The sequence below is a fragment of the Salmo salar genome, unplaced genomic scaffold (genome assembly GCF_965601325.2).
Source record: "Salmo salar unplaced genomic scaffold, fSalSal1 ptg000712l, whole genome shotgun sequence".
NCBI lineage: Eukaryota > Metazoa > Chordata > Actinopteri > Salmoniformes > Salmonidae > Salmo > Salmo salar.
Window position 1 is genome coordinate 319527 of NW_027675472.1, and position 21549 is coordinate 341075.

The window sequence follows — 21549 nt, forward strand, 5'->3', positions numbered from 1 at the left end:
ACATCCATAACTAGTGGTTTCCTCATTACCAGATATACTACATCCATAACTAGCTGTTTCCTCATTAGCAGGGAGGTGTTTCTGCAATCAAATTGTGTGCGCATTGCCCTCGTGCTGCAATTTTAGCAAACACAGGGCCTATATTGGAAACCAAAAGTCATCTGGCGCACTGCTTAGGATTTCAACAACTTTAATAACTTATTTCTAGTTACTACTAATGTGAAAACAAGACAAAATGTGATTGTTGCTAAGTTAACTGTCTTAATGGTCAAATCATTTAACAGAAGTCAATTGTTGTACAAGTTCATGGGTATGCTCTGGGCATCACCTTTTACCTCAAATAAACAGTGGATTTCTGCTGTCGTGGGCCTTTAACCATCTGCCTGACTTTGTTCTCACAGGAGAGAGACGGGACTATCGTGGATCCTCTGGGGAGCCTCAACAACCTCATGATGCTGACGAGGCAGAGAAGAGTCTCTCCACATCAGAACACCTCAATAAACACCAGCGAGTTCACACAGGAGAGAAATCTCACTGCTGCTCTGACTGTGGGAAAAGATTAAACTCTTCACTAGGCCTTAAAATACATCAAAGAATTCACACTGGGGAGAAACCTTATGGCTGTGATCAATGTGGGAAGAGTTTTACTGACTCTAGCAGTCTGACTCAACACCAGAGAATACACACAGGAGAGAAACCTTATAGCTGTGATCAATGTGGGAAGAGTTTTTGTCAATCTAGCCATCTGACAGTGCACCAGAAAAGACACACAGGAGAGAAATCTTATAGCTGTACTCAATGTGGGAAGAGTTTTGTTACATCTAGCCAGCTCACATTACACCAGAGAACACACACAGGAGAGAAAACTTATTGCTGTGGTCAATGTGGGAAGAGTTTTACTAACTCTAGCAGTCTGACTCTACACCAGAGAAGACACACGGGAGAAAAACCTTATAGCTGTGGTCAATGTGGGAAGAGTTTTGTTCAATCTAGCCATCTGACTCAACACCAGAGAACACACACACGAGAGAAACCTTATAGCTGTGGTCAATGTGGGAAGAGTTTTACTAAATCTAGCAGTCTGACTAAACACCAGAGAATACACACAGGAGAGAAACCGTATAGCTGTGATCAATGTGGAAAGAGTTTTACTAAATCTAGCAGTCTGACTAAACACCAGAGAATACACACAGGAGAAAAATCTTATAGCTGTGGTCAATGTGGGAAGAGTTATGTTAAATATGCACATCTGACTCGACACCAGAGAACACACACAGGAGAAAAACCTTATAGCTGTGGTCAATGTGGGAAGAGTTTTGTTCAATCTAGCCATCTGACTCTACACCAGAGAATACACACAGGAGAGAAATCTTATAGCTGTTGTCAATGTGGAAAGAGTTTTGCTGCATCTGGCAGTCTGACTCGACACCAGAGAACACATACAGGAGAGAAATCTTATAGCTGTTGTCAATGTGGAAAGAGTTTTGCTGCATCTGGCAGTCTGACTCGACACCAGCGAGTACACACAGGAGAGAAACCATTCCACTGTTCAGATTGTGGGAAAAGATTCTCAACTTCACAGAATTTGAAGACGCACCAGAGAACACACACAGGAGAGAAACCTTTTAGCTGTGATCAATGTGGGAAGAGTTTTACTACATCTAGCAGTCTGACTAAACACCAGAGAATACACACAGATGATAAACCTTATAGCTGTGATCAATGTGGGAAGAGTTTTGTTAAATCTACACATCTGACAGTGCACCAGAGAACACACACAGGAGAGAAACCTTATAGCTGTACTCAATGTGGAAAGAGTTTTACTAAATCTAGCAGTCTGACTCTACACCAGAGAATACACACAGGAGAAAAACCTTATAGCTGTGGTCAATGTGGGAAGAGTTTTGTTCAATCTACAGATCTGAGAGTGCACCAGAGAATACACAGAGGAGAGAAACCTCTTAGCTGTGACCATAGATAATCTGATAAAAGATCTCTGATCAAATATTAGAAAATACATTAAGGAGTTGTTTCATGATATCAATGAATTAATGTCACAATGTAGAATGTTTAAACATTGTAGAAGGAGTATTTTAATGATGTCACAATGTAGAACCCTAAATGTTTGTCCCCTGTTCTATTGATTTCAACATGATATGGATATTAACCTCAGGGGGAAAATCCAGGCTCTGAAATGGAAGAGTTACTATTTATGTGATTTAACAAAAAGTGACTAACAAAAAAAGAGTTGTGTTACACTCACCACGTTGGTGACGCACTGGAATCACAATGCAACACTTCAAAATGTAGATAGCTGTTTTCTACAAATTGTCCTCTAACCAGGGATGTACACATTATTCCCAGATTCCGTGTGGTTTTGGAGCTGTTAGTTTTAACAGGACTTGCAACCTCATCTCCCTTCTGTCACACAAATGATTTTAGCGATGAGTTACGACAAATAAGTGTTGTGTTCCTTTGTTTAGGGACCCCTAAATTTAAATGTTTCACTCCAAAATGTAGCTGACTGTCTTCGGCAGGTTGTCCTCTAACCAGTGAGGTAAAATATATCTCCCATTTCCATGTGTTTTTTAGTTGTGTTAGTTTCAACAGCACGTACAACCTGATTTCCCCCCTAATCGATATCAGTGATTTATTGCTACTTGTCAAAACAACAGTGTTTCTGGTGCTTGTGCAGTTTATAAGGTGCTTGTTTTTAAAAAGTAATATGATTATTGTGGCAGATGTTTGTCTATATAGCACATGTTATGTTTAGGTTTTCAATTTATCACAAACTGTTTCTGCATATTGGTTATTGATTTGTACATGTTAAAACTGTGTTTTGACATTGGGGATATCCCACCTAGAAAAATGTAATTGAAAATACTTTGAAAAAAGGACTATGCAACCAAATATTTATTTATGCAACCAACTGACAATTTTTGGTACAATTATATTGACATTGTTGCCCTGCTATTAGAATATCAGGGTTCATTCTCAGATGTGCCAACCCAAATGTACTAGAGCATGACATTGGGGACTGGGCCCCGATCCAACAACATGCCTATCTAGTGAACCCTGAGAAGAGAGAGAAGCTCGAAATCAGACATGTCCGTGGTGAGGACAACTTGGTTGCTGATTGTGGGCAGTTAAAAAGTTTTGCGTTAGCCAGTGCGTTGCCATTGATTACAATTTATTTTGACTGGTTTTTTGGCGATGAGTTTTATCTCTTATTCTTTTCTGTATTTTTCATTCCAAGGGGACCAGAGTTCTAGAAGGGGGAAAAAATATAAAAAATCCAGAAGCGTTTTAGGAAGACAAGGTTTTTTTCTTGTTTTTAATTGTTGACATCCAGTAGACCCCATGTTTATATTGGTGAAGGTGAAGCATTGTAGTTGATTATAATGTGAAATAGAAGTTATTTTCTGTTGGTGGTGAGCATTCTCTTACGGTGTTACAGTCTTTGATTTTTCCATATATGTTTTGAGGTTTGGATTTTTGCACGTCTAGCTCGTTAGCACGTCTAGCTCGTTAGCCCGTCTAGCTCGTTAGCCCGTCTAGCTCGTTAGCACGTCTAGCTCGTTAGCACGTCTAGCTCGTTAGCAGGTCTAGCTCGTTAGCCCGTCTAGCTCGTTAGCACGTAGGACGCACTGATTGGTGTCACCTCGTTAGTCAGTATGTGTTACACCTGTTTTGTTTTGTACGCTTTGTACAATCATAATTATTTATGCAACCAACTGACAATCTTTTGGTACAATTATATTGACATTGTTGCCCTGCTTTTAGAATATCAGGGTTAATTCTCAGATGTGCCAACCCAAATGTACTAGAGCATGACATTGGGGACTGGGCCCCGATCCAACAACATGCCTATCTAGTGAACACTGAAAAGAGAGAGAAGCTCTGCAGTGAGGTGGAAAGTTACTATGGATATTGCAGGAGTTTCCTCTTGAAATCAGACATGTCTGTGGTGAGGACAACTTGGTTGCTGATTGTCTCAAGGTGGGCAGTTAAAAAGTTTTGTGTTTTGTGTTTAGCTAGTGCGTTACCATGGATCACAATTTATTATAACTGCATGTTTTTCCGTATTGGAGATGAGTTTTGTTTGGGCTCGTTCCAAGGGGATGAGAGTTCTAGAAGCTAGTGAGTTTTAGGAAGAGGAGAGTTCTAGAAGCTAGTGAGTTTTAGGAAGAGGAGAGTTCTAGAAGCTAGTGAGTTTTAGGAAGAGGAGAGTTCTAGAAGCTAGTGGGATTTAGGAAGAGGAGAGTTCTAGAAGCTAGTGAGTTTTAGGAAGACGAGAGTTCTAGAAGCTAGTGGGATTTAGGAAGACGAGTGTTCTAGAAGCTAGTGAGTTTTAGGAAGACGAGTGTTCTAGAAGCTAGTGGGATTTAGGATTCTATAGAAAGAAAAAGGAGAAAAAAATAATCCTATTGTATATTATTATTTAGGAATACGTGTTTTTTTCTTGTTTTTACTTGTTGACATCCAGTAGACCCCATGTTTATATTGGTGAAGGTGAAGCATTGTAGTTGATTATAATGTGAAATGTAAGTTGTTTTCTGTTGGTGGTGAGCAAACTTGTCCAACAAAAATATAGGATATATTTTTTGTCTTAAGGTGGAAGGTGTTACAGGCTTTGGTTTTTCCATTTATGTTTTGAGGTTGGACTTTAGCACGTCTAGCTCGTAGCGCGTCTAGCTCGTTAGCACGTCTAGCTCGTTAGCACGTCTAGCTCGTTAGCACGTCTAGCTCGTTAGCCCGTCTAGCTCGTTAGCACGTCTTGCTCGTTAGCTCGTTAGCACGTCTAGCTCGTTAGCCCGTCTAGCTCCGTTAGCCCGTCTAGCTCGTTAGCACGTAGGGCGCACTGATTGGTGTCACCTCAGTTAGTCACTGTGTTACACCTGTGCTGGCTTGTCCATCTCGTTATGGTTGAATATAACATCCAATTGTTAATATTGTAATCAATTAATTTTCCTTAGAATGCTCATTAGTCTTTCAGTTGTTATTCTTCATTTTTTTTATCCTCTTATGTTTGTGGTAAATATTGCTGTTTATTTTCATTGTTTTTTTGTTTTCTTTTCCCTGTGAAGCCATTGTGTTTCATCCATGTCTGAAATATGCTGTATAAATAAAGCTTGATTTGAACATATAAAACTAATGAACCCAATGACTGACAATCAACAGACTTTTGCAAAACTAATGAACAAATATGTGCAAAAGCATCACGTATCTTGGTCCATCTTAGTATGAAAAACAGTATAAATTCAGTATATCTTCCACTATGTCAATATAGTGCTGGTATGTAAGTTTAGTATCACTTTTCAACCAACCCAGTGCATTTATAGAAAATGAAAAATGTTGAAATCAACAATATGTTAAAGGATTCTACAACTGAAAACTGAAACAAACAAATGGATCAAACAGATCAATCCTACTGGACATTGGGTTTGATTCAGACCCTGCCAGCATGGCCAGAGATGTAACTTATAACCACAGAACCACCCCAGACCTTTCATGCCTAAAAACACCTAAGTATTAGATTTACTGCCATGGTCTAGTATGTCACTGCATCAGACACCATTCACAATGCTGGCTGAGGTACTAGTAAAACATGACATATTATTTCCTAACCATTCACAATGCTGGCTGAGGTACGAGTAAAACATGACATATTATTTCCTAACCATTCACAATGCTGGCTGAGGTACGAGTAAAACATGACGTATTATTTCCTAACCATTCACAATGCTGGCTGAGGTACGAGTAAAACATGACATATTATTTCCTAACCATTCACAATGCTGGCTGAGGTACTAGTAAAACATGACATATTATTTCCTAACCATTCACAATGCTGGCTGAGGTACTAGTAAAACATGACATATTATTTCCTAACCATTCACAATGCTGGCTGAGGTACGAGTAAAACATGACATATTATTTCCTAACCATTCACAATGCTGGCTGAGGTACGAGTAAAACATGACATATTATTTCCTAACCATTCACAATGCTGGCTGAGGTACGAGTAAAACATGACATATTATTTCCTAATTGTCAAAAAATCCCCACTCCTTAATCAACTGGTCTCTCTCTGTTTAACCAGAATAACGTGAGTTGTGACCTTCAGACTGTTAGACTGTTAGTCCATAATCAACTAGTCTCTCACTGAGACAGCTTCGATGGCCCAATAAATGTTTCTGCCAGCCAATGTGATAATTCCAGTACAATACATGTGTAAAGGGTGTTGAGCTTGTTAAAGAAGAGATAGAGAGGTAACCATACACATTGCACATGGACCGTAAGAAATCCTGAAGGTATTGAAATGCCTGGGCTCGCAGGGGATGTGTTAATTCATAACCCATCATTTATACCTGTTAATTCATAACCCATCATTTATACCTGTTAATTCATAACCCATCATTTATACCTGTTAATTCATAACCCATCATTTATACCTGTTAATTCATAACCCATCATTTATACCTGTTAGTTCATAACCCATCATTTATACCTGTTAATTCATAACCCATCATTTATACCTGTTAGTTCATAACCCATCATTTATACCTGTTAATTCATAACCCATCATTTATACCTGTTAATTCATAACCCATCATTTATACCTGTTAGTTCATAACCCATCATTTATACCTGTTAATTCATAACCCATCATTTATACCTGTTCATTCATAACCCATCATTTATACCTGTTTGTTCATAACCCATCATTTATACCTGTTAATTCATAACCCATCATTTATACCTTTTGCTTGAAAGGGGCGGAGCTCCCTGACCTTACTTGGCAGGAACTAATGGGGATTCATAATAAACCCCAGGAAGAGTAGCTGCTAACTTGGCAGGAACACTGGAGCTCTGTCAGAGTGACCATCGGGTTCTTGTTCACCTCCTTGACCAAGGCCCTTCTCCCCCGATTGCTCAGTTTGGCCGGGCAGCCAGCTCTAGGAAGAGTCTTGGTGGTTCCAAACTTCTTCCATTTAAGAATGATGGAGGCCACTGTGTTCTTGGGGACCTTCAATGCTGCAGACATTTTTTGCTACCTTTCCCCAGATCTGTGCCTCGACACTATCCTGTCTCAGAGCTCTATGGACAATTCCTTTGACCTCATGGCTTGGCTTTTGCTCTGACATGCACTGTAAACTGTGGGACCTTATATAGACAGGTGTGTGCCTTTCCAAATCATGTCTAATCAATTGAATTTACCACAAGTCGACTCCAATCAAGTTGTAGAAACATCTCAAGGATGATCAATGGAATCAGGATGCATCTGAGCTCAATTTTGAGTCTCATTGCAAAGGGTCTGAATACTTAAGTTAATCAATTTGCAAAAATGTCAAACTGTTTTTGGTTTGTCATTATGGGGTATTTTGTGTAGATTGATGAGGGGGGAAAATTATACAATTTTAGAATAAGGCTGTAACGTAACAAAATGTTGAAAAAGTGAAGGGGTCGGAATACTTAACGAATGCTCTGTATATCACTGGCAGGGCTTTCTACCTCTGGCAGTGTTTTCTACCGCTGGGAGTGTTTTCTACCACTGGCAGTTTTGTACACAGTCATGTGATACGTGGTATAGAAAAGTCCAATCTTAGGAGAGTACATGGAGAGTACACGCACTATACAGTGTGTCTGCAGGTGTCTATCTGTCAAAACCACTGATACAGGAGCCCCTCCACCCTCTGGTGGGATGGATCATGTCTACAGAGAAACCTAGATTCAAATACTTAGATTTGTGTGTATTGGGTCTATGTTGTGAAATAGTTAGATATTACTTGATAGATATTACTGCACTGTCGCAGCTAGAAACACAAGCATTTCGCTACACCCACAATAACATCTGCTAAACACGTGATGTAACCAATAAAATGTGATTTGATTTGAAATAAACGTCCTATTTAACAAAGGTGCTTTTGGCTGGAGTCAAAATGACTCCAAAGGATTTGAATTAAAAGTAAATTTTGACACAGAAACACTAAACCATGATTTATATATATTAAAAACAAGTTGTTTGACAAAGTCATTAAAAATTGGAATAATTGAATGAACCACATTTTGGCTATGATAAAAGATATGCCTCTGGGGTCAAAATGATCCATGTCAGAAGTATGGTTCAATGAAAATATGTAGTGGGTGTAAAGTTTGTATTAAATTCTCACTCATTAAAAACGAATCAATCAACACATGCTTCTCTTTGAACGACTTAATATAATATTAAACTTTCCTGAAATAAATGAAAAATAAACGTTTGGTTCCTCAACTGCGTTGCCCAGTCCAGTCAGCAGATGGCGATGTGCGTCTTTTAGGTTCAGGCGATGCTGCCAGTGTGACGTATAATCTAGTGGACGGGACGCTCCTTCAACAACAACAGCTAGTCAGACACCTCGGTAGCTTTCTAGCAAACATAGCTACAACATTCACGCTCTTTACACTGTTTTGGTGTATATTAGTCGCTGTGTATTAAACACACTTCTGTCGTATGTACTTGTTGGCCCATTTAATTATATATTTACGTTGTTTGTCAGCTAGCTGGTTTGCTAAGTTAGCTTAGAACTAGGCTAGTCGCTAATGCTAGCTAGCTAACATCCCCGACCATGAGTTCAACTTCATTTTCCCGCAGTGTGCCTTTATGAAAAGAAAATTGGCAAGTGGTGTACTATAACTACAGCGGTGTCCTATCACATTGCTAAAGATATGGTCCCTGTTGCAACTGTGGAACAAGTCGGATTCAAAAAAGCTACTGAAAACTATGGACCCGAGATATGAGCTTCCCAACTACTTTACACGAGAAGCACTGCCACAAATGTCCACTGAAGTCAGGCAGAGCCTTGCTGACCGGCTCGCTAACGGGACCCATTTTGGCGTTGACCAGCGATATGTGGGTCGAGCAGGACAATGTGAGCCTTTACATGAAGCGTGACATGTTCACTTCATTCAACGACTGGGGGAGATGAAAACAGCGTCGTGTCTCCAAAACAAGTTATTTCCCCCCAGGATCACACCGGTGAGCATATAGCTGAGGCCTCGCAGGACGCAAGCTGGGAAACTCCAAGAAAAGCATCCGGTTGCTAAAACAACCGCCAACGGGAGCGACGTCGTCAGAGCGGTGGAGCTGAACGATGAGGATGCAGTGCTTCGGTCAGACTACACTTGGCTATTGGGGAGTGCAGTGTTTTATTAAGGAGTATTCACATATTTTACTTTAAAGAAAAAACATTAAAATATTAGTTTTTTATTATTTTTCCTTTGTGTCTGTCTGCAACTTTTTTGTTTTATGCTGCTGTCTTGGCCAAAAATGGATTAATAAAACACAAAACATAAAGTGCTAAAAGTAAAATCACTTACAATACAGGATGGTAGATTTCAGAACCATATTTATTAGGTTATTGGATAAGAATTAGTGATGCATTGATGTGTTTACCACTTTAATGTTACAGCTGGTAAAGGTGAGGTAATTATGACTTTAAAATGCTGGTTAGCCTGTTGATATCATCAAGGTAACATATTTAGTTATTATGATAGACTATAGTTTTTTCTCTGGATTGAAGAGCCAACTGCAAAGTAACTAGAAACTAATGTTGACACGTAGGTAGGCCTAAACATTGTGGAGTTTTTAGTGGAGTAGAAATATGAAGTAGCATTAAATACTAAGCATAAATACTAAGAACAACAACAAGAACGAAACATCAGTAAATGTACATACAGTATAGTCATCATTTATAAATTATACACAAATAATAATACATACAAATCACTTACAGGATTAAAATTCACAAAATAAATGAATATAATATTTGATATTTATGATTAGGACTGGCGTTGATTAAAAAAAATAAACTATGAAACAAGAAAATATTAATGTAGAATATTTCGAAAGCTTGATTTTGGAAAGCACTTAGTTGTATGAGTGTGTTAAAGTGAAAACAGAGTCAAATTTCTCGCATAAGCACATTTGTTTAATAGTTTTTTTTATGATTCTGACAGGACATGGCATGAATGACAAGCGCGTCACCCGGGCCATTTCTCTGTGCAAGAGAATTGTAAGCTGTTTTTGGTAGAGCTGGAAGAAAAGGAGACATCTTGCTGAAGTCCAGATTCAGCTGGGTCTGCCAAGTCACCAACTCATAACCGAGTCTGCCACACGCTGGGGATCAAGGCAGCAGATGATAGAGAGAGTCCTGGAGCAGGAAGGAGCACTGGCCAAAGTCCTGTCTAATGACAAAAAGACCAGGCACCTTGTCCCTACCTGGCAGGACTTAGAGGTCCTAGAAGCAGTCCAAAAGGTCCTGAAACCTCTCCAGGACTTTACCGATGCTTTGTCAGGTGAGGAGTACGTCACTCTATCATATGTAAAACCTGTGCTGCACCTTTTTAACGAAAGTCTCCTGGCATGTGAAGAGGGTGATAGCGAGCTTTGCAAATCGATCAAGACCAGCATTGTTGAGTACCTCAACCGCAAGTATTCTGACCCAGCCACTACTGACCTATTGGAGATGGCTTCATTTGTGGATCCACGCTTCAGGGCCACCTATATCCCAAGTGAAAAAGTTGATGCATTGAAGCACAGAGCTGTCTTGGAGGTGGAGACGCTACTGGCTGATCAGAGCAGCTGTCAACCGCCTTACCTACGTGTGCCAACTGTGCCTGAGCCTGCAGATGGAGAAGCAGCAGTGGCACCAAAAGCTAAGACAGTGGCAAGCTTCTTCAAGCAGCGCACAGCCACCACCACTGCGCCACCAACCAAGAGGGAGGCTATTGAAAATGAACTGTCAAGTTACTTGCAGTCAGCAAGTGTGGAGAGTGACACTGATCCCCTCAAGTGGTGGAAGGATCATGAAGTTGTCTTTCCAGCTCTGAGCCACCTGGCAAAAAAAGTATCTCTTGGTACCAGCTACCAGTTCACCCTCCGAAAGGGTTTTCAGCTGCAGTGGCAATATCGTGACCTGCCACAGAGCATCTCTGAAGCCGGATGCCGTTGACAGGCTGGTGTTTCTCGCACAAAATCTTTAAACGAAGGAGGACACGCTTGTCTTCTAATGTCTACCTCAAGACAGCATTACTGTTTATCAAAGTAAAAAAAGAGGGGGAAAATGTTTATTGAGTTGATAGTCTGTTTCTTGTGCAACTGGTTGAGGCTGTTCAGATAAGAAATTGAGTTAACAAAAAGCAAATGGTAATCTCAGGCTGATGTTTAAAACACATTTTCTCAAACTGAGCACTTTATTTTGTTCTTTATTTATATATAATTGCTGCCCTTACTAGGGTTTGTCATAGTTTATTATTTTGTAATGTTCGTTATTTGCATCTGTGGATTTGTTAGAAAGGAGAAGAAATCTGTAATTTGATTTTAATAAGCCATTTAAAGTTGTCAAACTAAAAAAAAAGTTGACTTTTCTCATAAATATATATATAATATTTATTTCAGAAAAAGATAGGCCTATTTTATTTTATAGGCTATTTTTGTTTAAGATATTTGTATTTATTTAAATGTGCACCTTATGGAGCTTTGATTTCCAAAAAGGTCGTCCTGTTGTTCTACAGTGTTTATGTTTACATGTTGTTGTTATTTGAACAGCTGAGCATTTAATCTGAACCAGGTGAAGAGCCCTGTTTATTATTTATTCATTTGATTTTTCAACTGTTCACTGAAATAGCCGCTTTCAATAAAACTACTTGAGACATGTCATATCTGGCTTTGACTTTGACTGAACATTTGCTCTCACTTTGCAGAAAAAAATATCAGGATATATATCTTATATTGATATTCAGCCTAAATATATCACACACAGGAATACACACTCTGAGCCTGCACTTGCATGTTTTGCTCACCTCATTCTTTAAAAAAAAACTAGGTTTGAGTTGTGGTATCCACTCAGATTAAAGGTGGGTTCATCTGCTCTGTTCCCGAAGTGTGGTCTCCCTCAGATCCCAAGTTAGAGGGATCCCTCGTGCACCATTTACCCAGGTCGTCAGGAGCCAGGCCATTTACCCAGGTCACCAGGAGCCAGGTCATTTACCCAGGTCGTCAGGAGACAGGTCATTTCCCAGGTCATCAGGAGCCAGGTCATTTACCCAGGTCGTCAGAGTCAGGTCATTACCCAGGTCATCAGGAGCCAGGTCATTTACCCAGGTTGTCAGTCACCAAGTCAAGATTCACGTTCCCATCGCCAAATGTGGTTGTTAATTTCTTTAATATCAAATGAGACAAACTTATCACACAAGTCAGAGTTATACTTAAACTAAATCTTTATTCAATTAATAATAAGGGAGCAGGTCAATACAACATACAATTATCAATTGAGTGCTCTACGATAATGATGGCTGGTCGACGAATCACCCCCAGATGATTCATTGAGAGCCATGAGACAAAAGTACCAAGGTCTTTTGCACCCCTTTCAACCTACATGACCAACAACAGATGTATAGAACGGGTCACAAGGTTAAGATTTGTATGAAAGATACTTATAATTCTCAGCAGACAGTATCTGCTGTAAAAACAGTACTCTTTGTGTCGAGACCAGGGTCTGGCCCTGGGGTCATCTCTCCCTGGTACCATATATAACAGAAACATTAACTCATGTTCTGGAATGCAGTCTCTTTAGGTTTTATCACCCAAAAGACATTGTAAATCTCCTGTCAGTGTTTTCTCCCAGAGGCCCATCCTCAGTAGAACACAGACACAATAGTTCTAAGAACCCTCTATTGTGTTGCATAAAACAAACATTTGATGCAATAAAAGTATTATAACATAATCTTGCAATTTTGCTCTCAGTGTCCACTGAAAGTTGACTAGTAACAACAACTGGGAACTAAAAGACACCCACCATGAGACCCACTAAATCTGCCCAAGAAGAGGCAAACAGAAGAAAAACCCACACCAAACTTAAAGACAGGAAGCAAACCAAAAAGGTGGAGCAACTAAAGGTGTTGACTCTCCACATGTATCAAGACAACTGGAGCACTGGGCCAGACACTCTTAAATAGAACCTGGACCAGCTCAGGTGAAACACCTTCCCACTAACGAGATGGACAAGCCAGCACAGGTGTAACACATACTGACTAACGAGGTGACACCAATCAGTGCGTCCTACGTGCTAACGAACTAGACGGGCTGACGAGCTAGACGAGCTAACCGAGCTAGACGTGCTAACGAGCTAGACGTGTTAAAGTCCAACCTCAAAACATAAATGGAAAAACCAAAGCCTGTAACACCTTAAGACAACAAATATATCCTATATTTTTGATGGACAAGTTTGCTCACCACCAACAGAAAACAACTTCCATTTCACATTATAATCAACTACAATGCTTCACCTTCACCAATATAAACATGGTGTCTACTGGCTGTCAACAATTAAAAACAAGAAAAAACACGTATTTCTAAATAATAATATACAATAGGATTATTTGTTTCTCCTTTTTCTTTCTATAGAATCCTAAAACTCACTAGCTTCTAGAACTCTCGTCTTCCTAAAACTCACTAGCTTCTAGAACTCTCCTCTTTCTAAATCCCACTAGCTTCTAGAACTCTCGTCTCCTTGGAACGAGCCCAAACAAAACTCATCTCCAATACGGAAAAACGTGCAGTCAAAATAAATAAAGATCCATAGCAACGCACTGGCTAAACGAAAAACACAACTCTTATATCCATTTGGGGGGAAAAAAAAAAATCAGGTTGAACCTGCTCTTGAAACTAACACAACAAAACAAAAAACACATGGAAATGGAGATATCTTTTACCTCACTGGTTAGAGGACAACCTGCAGAAGACAGTCAGCTACATTTTGGAGTGATGAATTTAAATTTAGGGGTCGCTAAACAAAGGAACACAACACTTATTTGTCATAACTCGATCGATATCATGCTAAAATCATTTGTGTGACAGAAGGGAGATGAGGTTGCACGTCCTGTTAAAACTAACAGCTCAAAAACCACACGGAATCTAGGAATAATGTGTTGTTACGAATCCCTTTGGCCCTGCAGTCTAGGGGAGATGGAACTGAGACCCTGTGGCTCAGTTGGTAGAGCATGGTGTTTGCAACACCAGGGTTGTGGGTTCGATTCCCACGGGGGGTCAGCACGGGGGGAGAAAAAAAAAAAAATAATGTATGAAATGTATGCATTCACTACTGTAAGTCGCTCTGGATAAGAGCATCTGCTAAATGATGTAAATGTAAATAAATCATGCAAATTATAATAGTGAAAAGTAACAGTGAGAACAAAAACCATAGACAACTGAAATCTACCGTCAAACACTAAAGGTTTATTGTTTAAACACATGGTAGGGGGGGGGTGAGAAAAGGGGCTGAGCGGGACCCAAGCAAAGAAACAATAATCCAAAACCACCCCTAAGCTAGACTAGCCTATTTCAACAACAGCTAGCTAACTAACCAAAAATACAGGGGGTGGTCCGCCCAGTTCTAACTAGTGTATTTAGACACTGTTCTCCTACGGGTAATGTTGGGCGACTGGTCTTCTTACCCCCTTTTCCCACCAAACAAACAAGTCAAACAAAACAATACTCACAGGTACCAGACATGTGGGGTGAAAGAAAAACAAAAGAGATGGGAGAGAGAGCATACAAAGAGAGATTGAAAGAATGACACAAAGATTGATCTCACAGAGAGAGATTGAACACAGAGTGATAATGAGCTAGAGACTGGGGTTTTTAAACCAAGGGAAAGGGGCTGTGATTGGGTGAGGAAAGGGGAGCAGGTGTCTTCTGATTGGGGACTGATTGATGACTGATTGGGGAGTGATGATTGTCACCTGTGAGGGGAGAAGGAAAGAAAAGAAACACACATACTGGATACACACACAGGATACCTGTATCCGTAACATGTGTACATCCCTGGTTAGAGGAGAATTTGTAGAAAACAGCTAGCTACATTTTGAAGTGTTGCATTTTGATTCAAGTGGGTCACCAACGTGGTAAGTGTAACACAACTAAACACACAAAAAAAAACGTTCAATTCAGAGCCTGGATTTTCCCCTGAGGCTAATATCCAAATCCTGTTGAAATCAATTGATAAAGGGGCAAACATTTATGCTTCTACATTGTGAAATTATTAAAATCTCCTACAACAATGTTAACATTCTACATTGTGCCATTAATTCATTGATATCATGAAACAACTCCTTCATGTATGTATTTTCTGATATTTGATCTGAGATCTGCTTTGAGATTTCTCTCCTGTGTGTGTTCTCTGTGTTGTACCAGGCTGTTTGACTTAGTAAAACTCTTCCCACATCGATTAGAGCTATACGTTTTCTCTCCTGTGTGTGTTCTCTGGTGTACTGTCAGACCAGTAGATGAAACAAAACTCTTCCAACATTGATTACAGCTATGAGTTCTCTCATGTGTGTGTTCTCTGGTGTGCTATCAGGCTGGTTGAATGACTAAAACTCTTCCCACATTGAGTACAGCTATACGGTTTCTCTCCTGTGTGTGTTCTCTGGTGTGATATCAGGCTGGTTGAATGACTAAAACTCTTCCCACATTGAGTACAACTATACGGTTTCTCTCCTGTGTGTGTTCTCCGGTGTGATATCAGGCTGCTTGAATGACTTAAACTCTTCCCACATTGAGTACAGCTATAAAGTTTCTCTCCTGTGTGTATTCTCTGGTGTCGAATCAGACTGCTAGATCTAGCAAAAATATTCCCACATTGATCACAGCTATACGCTTTCTCTCCTGTGTGTGTTCTCTGGTGTGATATCAGGTTTCTTAGCTGAGTAAAACTCTTCCCACATTGAGTACAGCTAAAAGATTTCTCTCCTGTGTGTATTCTCTGGTGTGATATCAGGCTGGTTGAATGACTAAAACTCTTCCCACATTGAGTACAGCTATAAGATTTCGGTCCTGTGTGTATTCTCTGGTGTACTGTCAGATCGCCAGATGAAACAAAACTCTTCCCACATTGATTACAGCTATAAACTTTCTCTCCTGTGTGTATTCTCTGGTGTCGAATCAGACTGCTAGATCTAGCAAAACAATTCCCACATTGATCACAGCTATACGGTTTCTCTCCTGTGTGGATTCTCTGGTGTAGAGTAAGATTTCTATACGTAGTAACACTCTTCCCACATTGATCACAGCTAAAAGACTTCTCTCCTGTGTGTGTTCTCTGGTGTACTGTCAGACCAGTAGATGAAACAAAACTCTTCCCACATTGAGTACAGCTATAAGGTTTCTCTCCTGTGTGGATTCTCTGGTGTACTGTCAGACCAGTAGATGAAACAAAACTCTTCCCACATTGAGTACAGCTATAAGGTTTCTCTCCTGTGTGGATTCTCTGATGAATTTTAATGCCTGATGAGGAGGTGAATCTCTTCCCACAGTCAGAGCAGCAGTGAGTTTTCTTCCCTGTGGGTCTCTGCTGGTGTTTCTTGAGGAGTTCTGATATGGAGAGACTCTTCTCTGCCTCGTCAGCATCATGAGGTTGTTGAGGCTCCCCAGAGGATCCACGATAGTCCCGTATCTCTCCTGTGTGAACAACAAAGTAAAACAGATGGTTAAAGTCCCACAACAGCAGTAATCCACTGTATAAGGTGATGCCAACAGTGTAGCCATGATGTACAACAACTGACATCTGTAATGAATGTTAAAATGATTTAACAATTGTCTTAAAATGAGCAAGAATAGTCATCTTTAGTCTTGTTTTCACATTAGTAGTAAAACCGATGATTGTAGGCTAGAAAGAAATTATTAAAGTTGTTGAAACCCTAAGCAATGTGCCAGACGACTTTGGTCTCCAATATAGGCCCCATTCTGTGTTTGCTAAAATTGCGGCACGAGGGCAAAGCACACAATTTGGTTGCAGAAACTCATCCCTGCTAATGAGGAAACGGCTAGTTATGGATGTAGTATATCTGGTAATGAGGAAACCACTAGTTATGGATGTAGTATATCTGGTAATGAGGAAACCACTAGTTATGGATGTAGTATATCTGGTAATGAGGAAACCACTAGTTATGGATGTAGTGTATCTGGTCATGAGGAAACCACTAGTTATGGATGTAGTATATCTGGTAATGAGGAAACCACTAGTTATGGATGTAGTATATCTGGTAATGAGGAAACCACTAGTTATGGATGTAGTATATCTGGTAATGAGGAAACCACTAGTTATGGATGTAGTATATCTGGTAATGAGGAAACCACTAGTTATGGATGTAGTATATCTGGTAATGAGGAAACCACTAGTTATGGATGTAGTATATCTGCCTGGAGCAAAAAATAGTGAGCAAAGATTTTAGTTTTCACAATGAATTCTGAATATTACAGCACAAGATCAGGAGTGCTACTCAAGGAAACTCACATTAAGCTCTGTGTCTATTCACTAATTCACCACCGTGGGGGAAAACTCAGGGGAGTTCTCATAGGCTGACAGCAAAAATAGCCTCCATTTACAGGTTGCTTATGAGTGCATTTCACATTAAATATGGATTATAATTGTAAGACTCGCTTGAATCACCTACTTAATATGTTTGTGTTATTGTCGCATATCAACTGATTTATACTTAAAAAACACTTCAACCAGTAAAATGCTCTTTGGCTAGCTTTAACATCAGCCTGACAATGAGGGTTTGTACACTAAGTGTTTAACAAATTGGCCCATAACTTCACCTAACAATAACATAGACCAACTGTAAGACCCATAACTTCACCTAACAACATAGACCTACTGTAGGACCCATAACTTCACCTAACAACAACATAGACCTACTTCACCTAAGACTATATATAATTTAATATTTCAGGTGAAACATGGAAACTAAAATGTCTTTGTCATGACATTTCATAACCTGATCACCAGATAATTTTGTGAATAATCCCACTAGGCTACTCTGTAATGTGTTGTCATTCTAAATGTCCTGAATAAAGGAAAATAGCTCTCTGTGTTGTACAATAGCCTATCCATCAAGGAACAGTTCTCTACACATTATGAGCTAAGTATCTCCGTTTCCAAACAGACTAACGAGACCCCACTGTAAATCAAGCAGACAATAACACATTATAAACATCAATTTGTTAGGGATGTTGGATCCAACGTGGAGCACGGCATAACTGTCTTTACCAGAGTAATGAATGAAGAAGCACTTTGGTTGTTGTTGCATGTCGTGATGTTTGTCATGTGACTGTCATTCAGAAAATGATTTCCTGGATCAGCTGATGATAGTTGAACATGTGACTGTAACTAAACAGCTACAGTATTAAGTATTATGTGTAATTATTGAAGAACGACGTTAATGACAGTATCTATTTGGGTGTTGTCAATAAAGTTAAGGTGACTCTCGGTTAGAACCATTGGATTTAGCAAACTCTGAAATTATTTAGGATTTCTGTGCCCATAAAAACTGTTTCCCCAGCGTAACATAAGGAGACACTAAATGTTACGTAGGTAGAGAGCATTTCAGAGATCTGAATACAAAAAACTGTCCTAACAGGACAATAACCTAAACCACAAGGCCAAATCTACACTGGAGGAGCTTACCAAGATGACATTGAATGTTCCTGAGTGGCCTAGTTACAGTTTGGACTTAAATCATCTTGAAAGTCAATGCAAGACTTGAAAACGGCTTTCTAGCAATGATCAACAACCAACTTGACAGAACAGGAAGGATTTTAAAAAGAATAATGAATATTCACATGAAGATCAGTCTCCTATTGGATGACATCACGACTTCCCATCAAGCCAACTCCTTGGAGGCCTTACTATGACATCACTAACTCCTTCTAGTTTGCAGTTGTTAAAAAAACACTATTTTGCTCAAAACATTTATTTGTTTCCCATTAGTGTGTTTATACTTTACTGCATTTATATCACTTTTCAACAGGAAAAGTTTAAAAATCCCTGGAGGACGTCATGAACAATTCATACAGTACAAAAACATATTTGAGTGTAGAATGCCCTTTTAAAAATCACACATTAGTTCAACAACTGCAGAGTTTGTGTCCCTGTTTTATAAGATAGCACTCACTGTATTTACTGGTGTTAATCAGATCAATGTCCCTGTTTTATTAGATAGTACTCACTGTATTTACTGGTGTTAATCAGATCAAGGTCCCTGTTTTATTAGATAGTACTCACTGTATTTACTGGTGTTAATCAGATCAATGTCCCTGTTTTATTAGATAGTACTCACTGTATTTACTGGTGTTAATCAGATCAATGTCCCTGTTTTATAAGATAGTACTCACTGTATTTACTGGTGTTAATCAGATCAATGTCCCTGTTTTATTAGATAGTACTCACTGTATTTACTGGTGTTAATCAGATCAATGTCCCTGTTTTATTAGATAGTACTCACTGTATTTACTGGTGTTAATCAGATCAATGTCCCTGTTTTATTAGATAGTACTCACTGTATTTACTGGTGTTAATCAGATCAATGTCCCTGTTTTATTAGATAGTACTCACTGTATTTACTGGTGTTAACCAGATCAATGTCCCTGTTTTATTAGATAGTACTCACTGTATTTACTGGTGTTAATCAGATCAATGTTCCTGTTTTATTAGATAGTACTCACTGTATTTACTGGTGTTAACCAGATCAATGTCCCTGTTTTATTAGATAGTACTCACTGTATTTACTGGTGTTAATCAGATCAATGTCCCTGTTTTATTAGATAGTACTCACTGTATTTACTGGTGTTAATCAGATCAATGTTCCTGTTTTATTAGATAGTACTCACTGTATTTACTAGTGTTAATCAGTTCTCCAGTCTTCTCTTCTTCGTCCTCCTCTAATGTGACAGTAATCTCCCCCTCTTCATCTTTCACTCCAAAAACTGCATCTTCCTCCTTTTCTTTCACAGTAACATCCTCCTCCTCTTTCACTCTGAACGCGTCTTTCTCTTCTTTCACTGTAACGTCTTTCTCTTCTTCTTTCACTGTAACAGCCTCACCCTCTACTTGTTTTTGTATTGTAACAGCCTCCTCTTCCTCCTCCTCTTTCACGAGAGCTTCTTTCTCAGTCCAACAGACCTCTTCTTTAACAGGAGAGTAGCTTAGTGAACTCATGGTCGGGGATGTTAGCTAGCTAGGCTAGTGCTAACTTAACCAGCCAGCTAGTTGACTTACAACGTAAATATTAAATGAAATGGGGTAGCTAGTTGTTTCCACATAAGTATGTTTAAATCATAGTGACAAATAAACCACGAAATTGTCCAAAGAACTTGAATGTTCAGACTTTGTCAGCTAGCGAGCTACCGAGGTGGCTGCAATTGTTGAAGAGTTCCGTCCACTAGATTATACGTCACACTAGAAACATCGCCTGAAAGACACATATCGCCATCTGCTGTCTGGAGGGAGGAAACGCAGTTGAGGAGGGAAAACTATTTTTATTCTTCATTGAATTATAATATTATAAAGCAGTTTAGGGAAACGTTTTTTTCTCTCCATTAAATATTAATATTATATCAACACGTCCAAAGAGCAACAAGTGTTATTTGATTAGTTCAGATTTTCTATGAGAATTTTAAACAAACTTAACCTCTACTCCACATCTGTATTTCTGATTCGGTCAAATAACTAGATATCAAAATAAGCACCTAGTTATTGATACCCTTGATAATGATGAGCTAAAATTGCTGTATGAAATAAATAAATAAACTTTACCCACAACCAGGATATTTTAGCCCAAAACCTGGTTACCTCTCTGCTAGGAGGCTGAGACTTGGCCATAAGAGGATCTTCCAGCAAGACACATCAACATCCACAAAGAAATGGTTAATTGGGCACAAAATCAACATTTTCAATGGCCATCTCAGTCTTTGGACTTGAACTCCATTGAAAACCTGTGGTTTGAATTGAACAGGGCAGTCCATAAGACAGACTAAATAAATCAAGGACCTGGAGAGATTCTGTATGGAGGAAGGGTCTAAGATCCCACCCAATGTGTTCTCTAATCTCATAAAACATTTCAGTGTCGTTATTCTCCCAAGGGGAAGGTGCTGGAGTATTGAAAACATGGGTGGCAATAATGCAGACCCCTACCTTTTGAGAATTACATTTTAAACTAAATCTCTTTCTCTGAGCAATTGTATTAGTATAAAATAATATAATTTCTTTATTTTTTACATACAATATAGCTCAGTATTTTAATTATTTATTTAATAGAGTCGTTTATCTCATCTTTATCAAGGGTGTCAACAATTTTGTCCCCCACTGACCTCCATACTGCTGCTACATGGTGTAACAATATATATATATATATATATATAATGAACAGACTAGGTCTATACCGCTCCTACATGGTGTAACAATACATCATGTAGATGTATATAATGAACAGACTAGGACTATACTGCTCCTACATGGTGTAACAATACATCATGTAGATATATATAATGAACAGACTAGGTCTATACTGCTCCTACATGGTGTAACAATACATCATGTAGATGTATATAATGAACAGACTAGGTCTATACTGCTCCTACATGGTGTAACAATACATCATGTAGATGTATATAATGAACAGACTAGGTCTATAATGCTCCTACATGGTGTAACAATACATCATGTA

The 21549-nt window shown here is 39.1% G+C and overlaps 1 protein-coding gene across 1 annotated transcript in view; it reads left to right on the plus strand.

Annotated features, from left to right (window-relative positions):
- Positions 1–4830, plus strand: part of LOC145877200 (uncharacterized) — a 120172-nt gene extending 115342 nt beyond the window's left edge. Inside the window, exon 2 of the mRNA XM_082972491.1 lies at positions 402–4830. Within this exon, the coding sequence (XP_082828617.1) occupies positions 402–1981 (1580 nt within the window). The 3' untranslated portion in view covers positions 1982–4830. The remainder of the gene's footprint in view (positions 1–401) is intronic.
- Positions 4831–21549: the final 16719 nt, after the last annotated feature.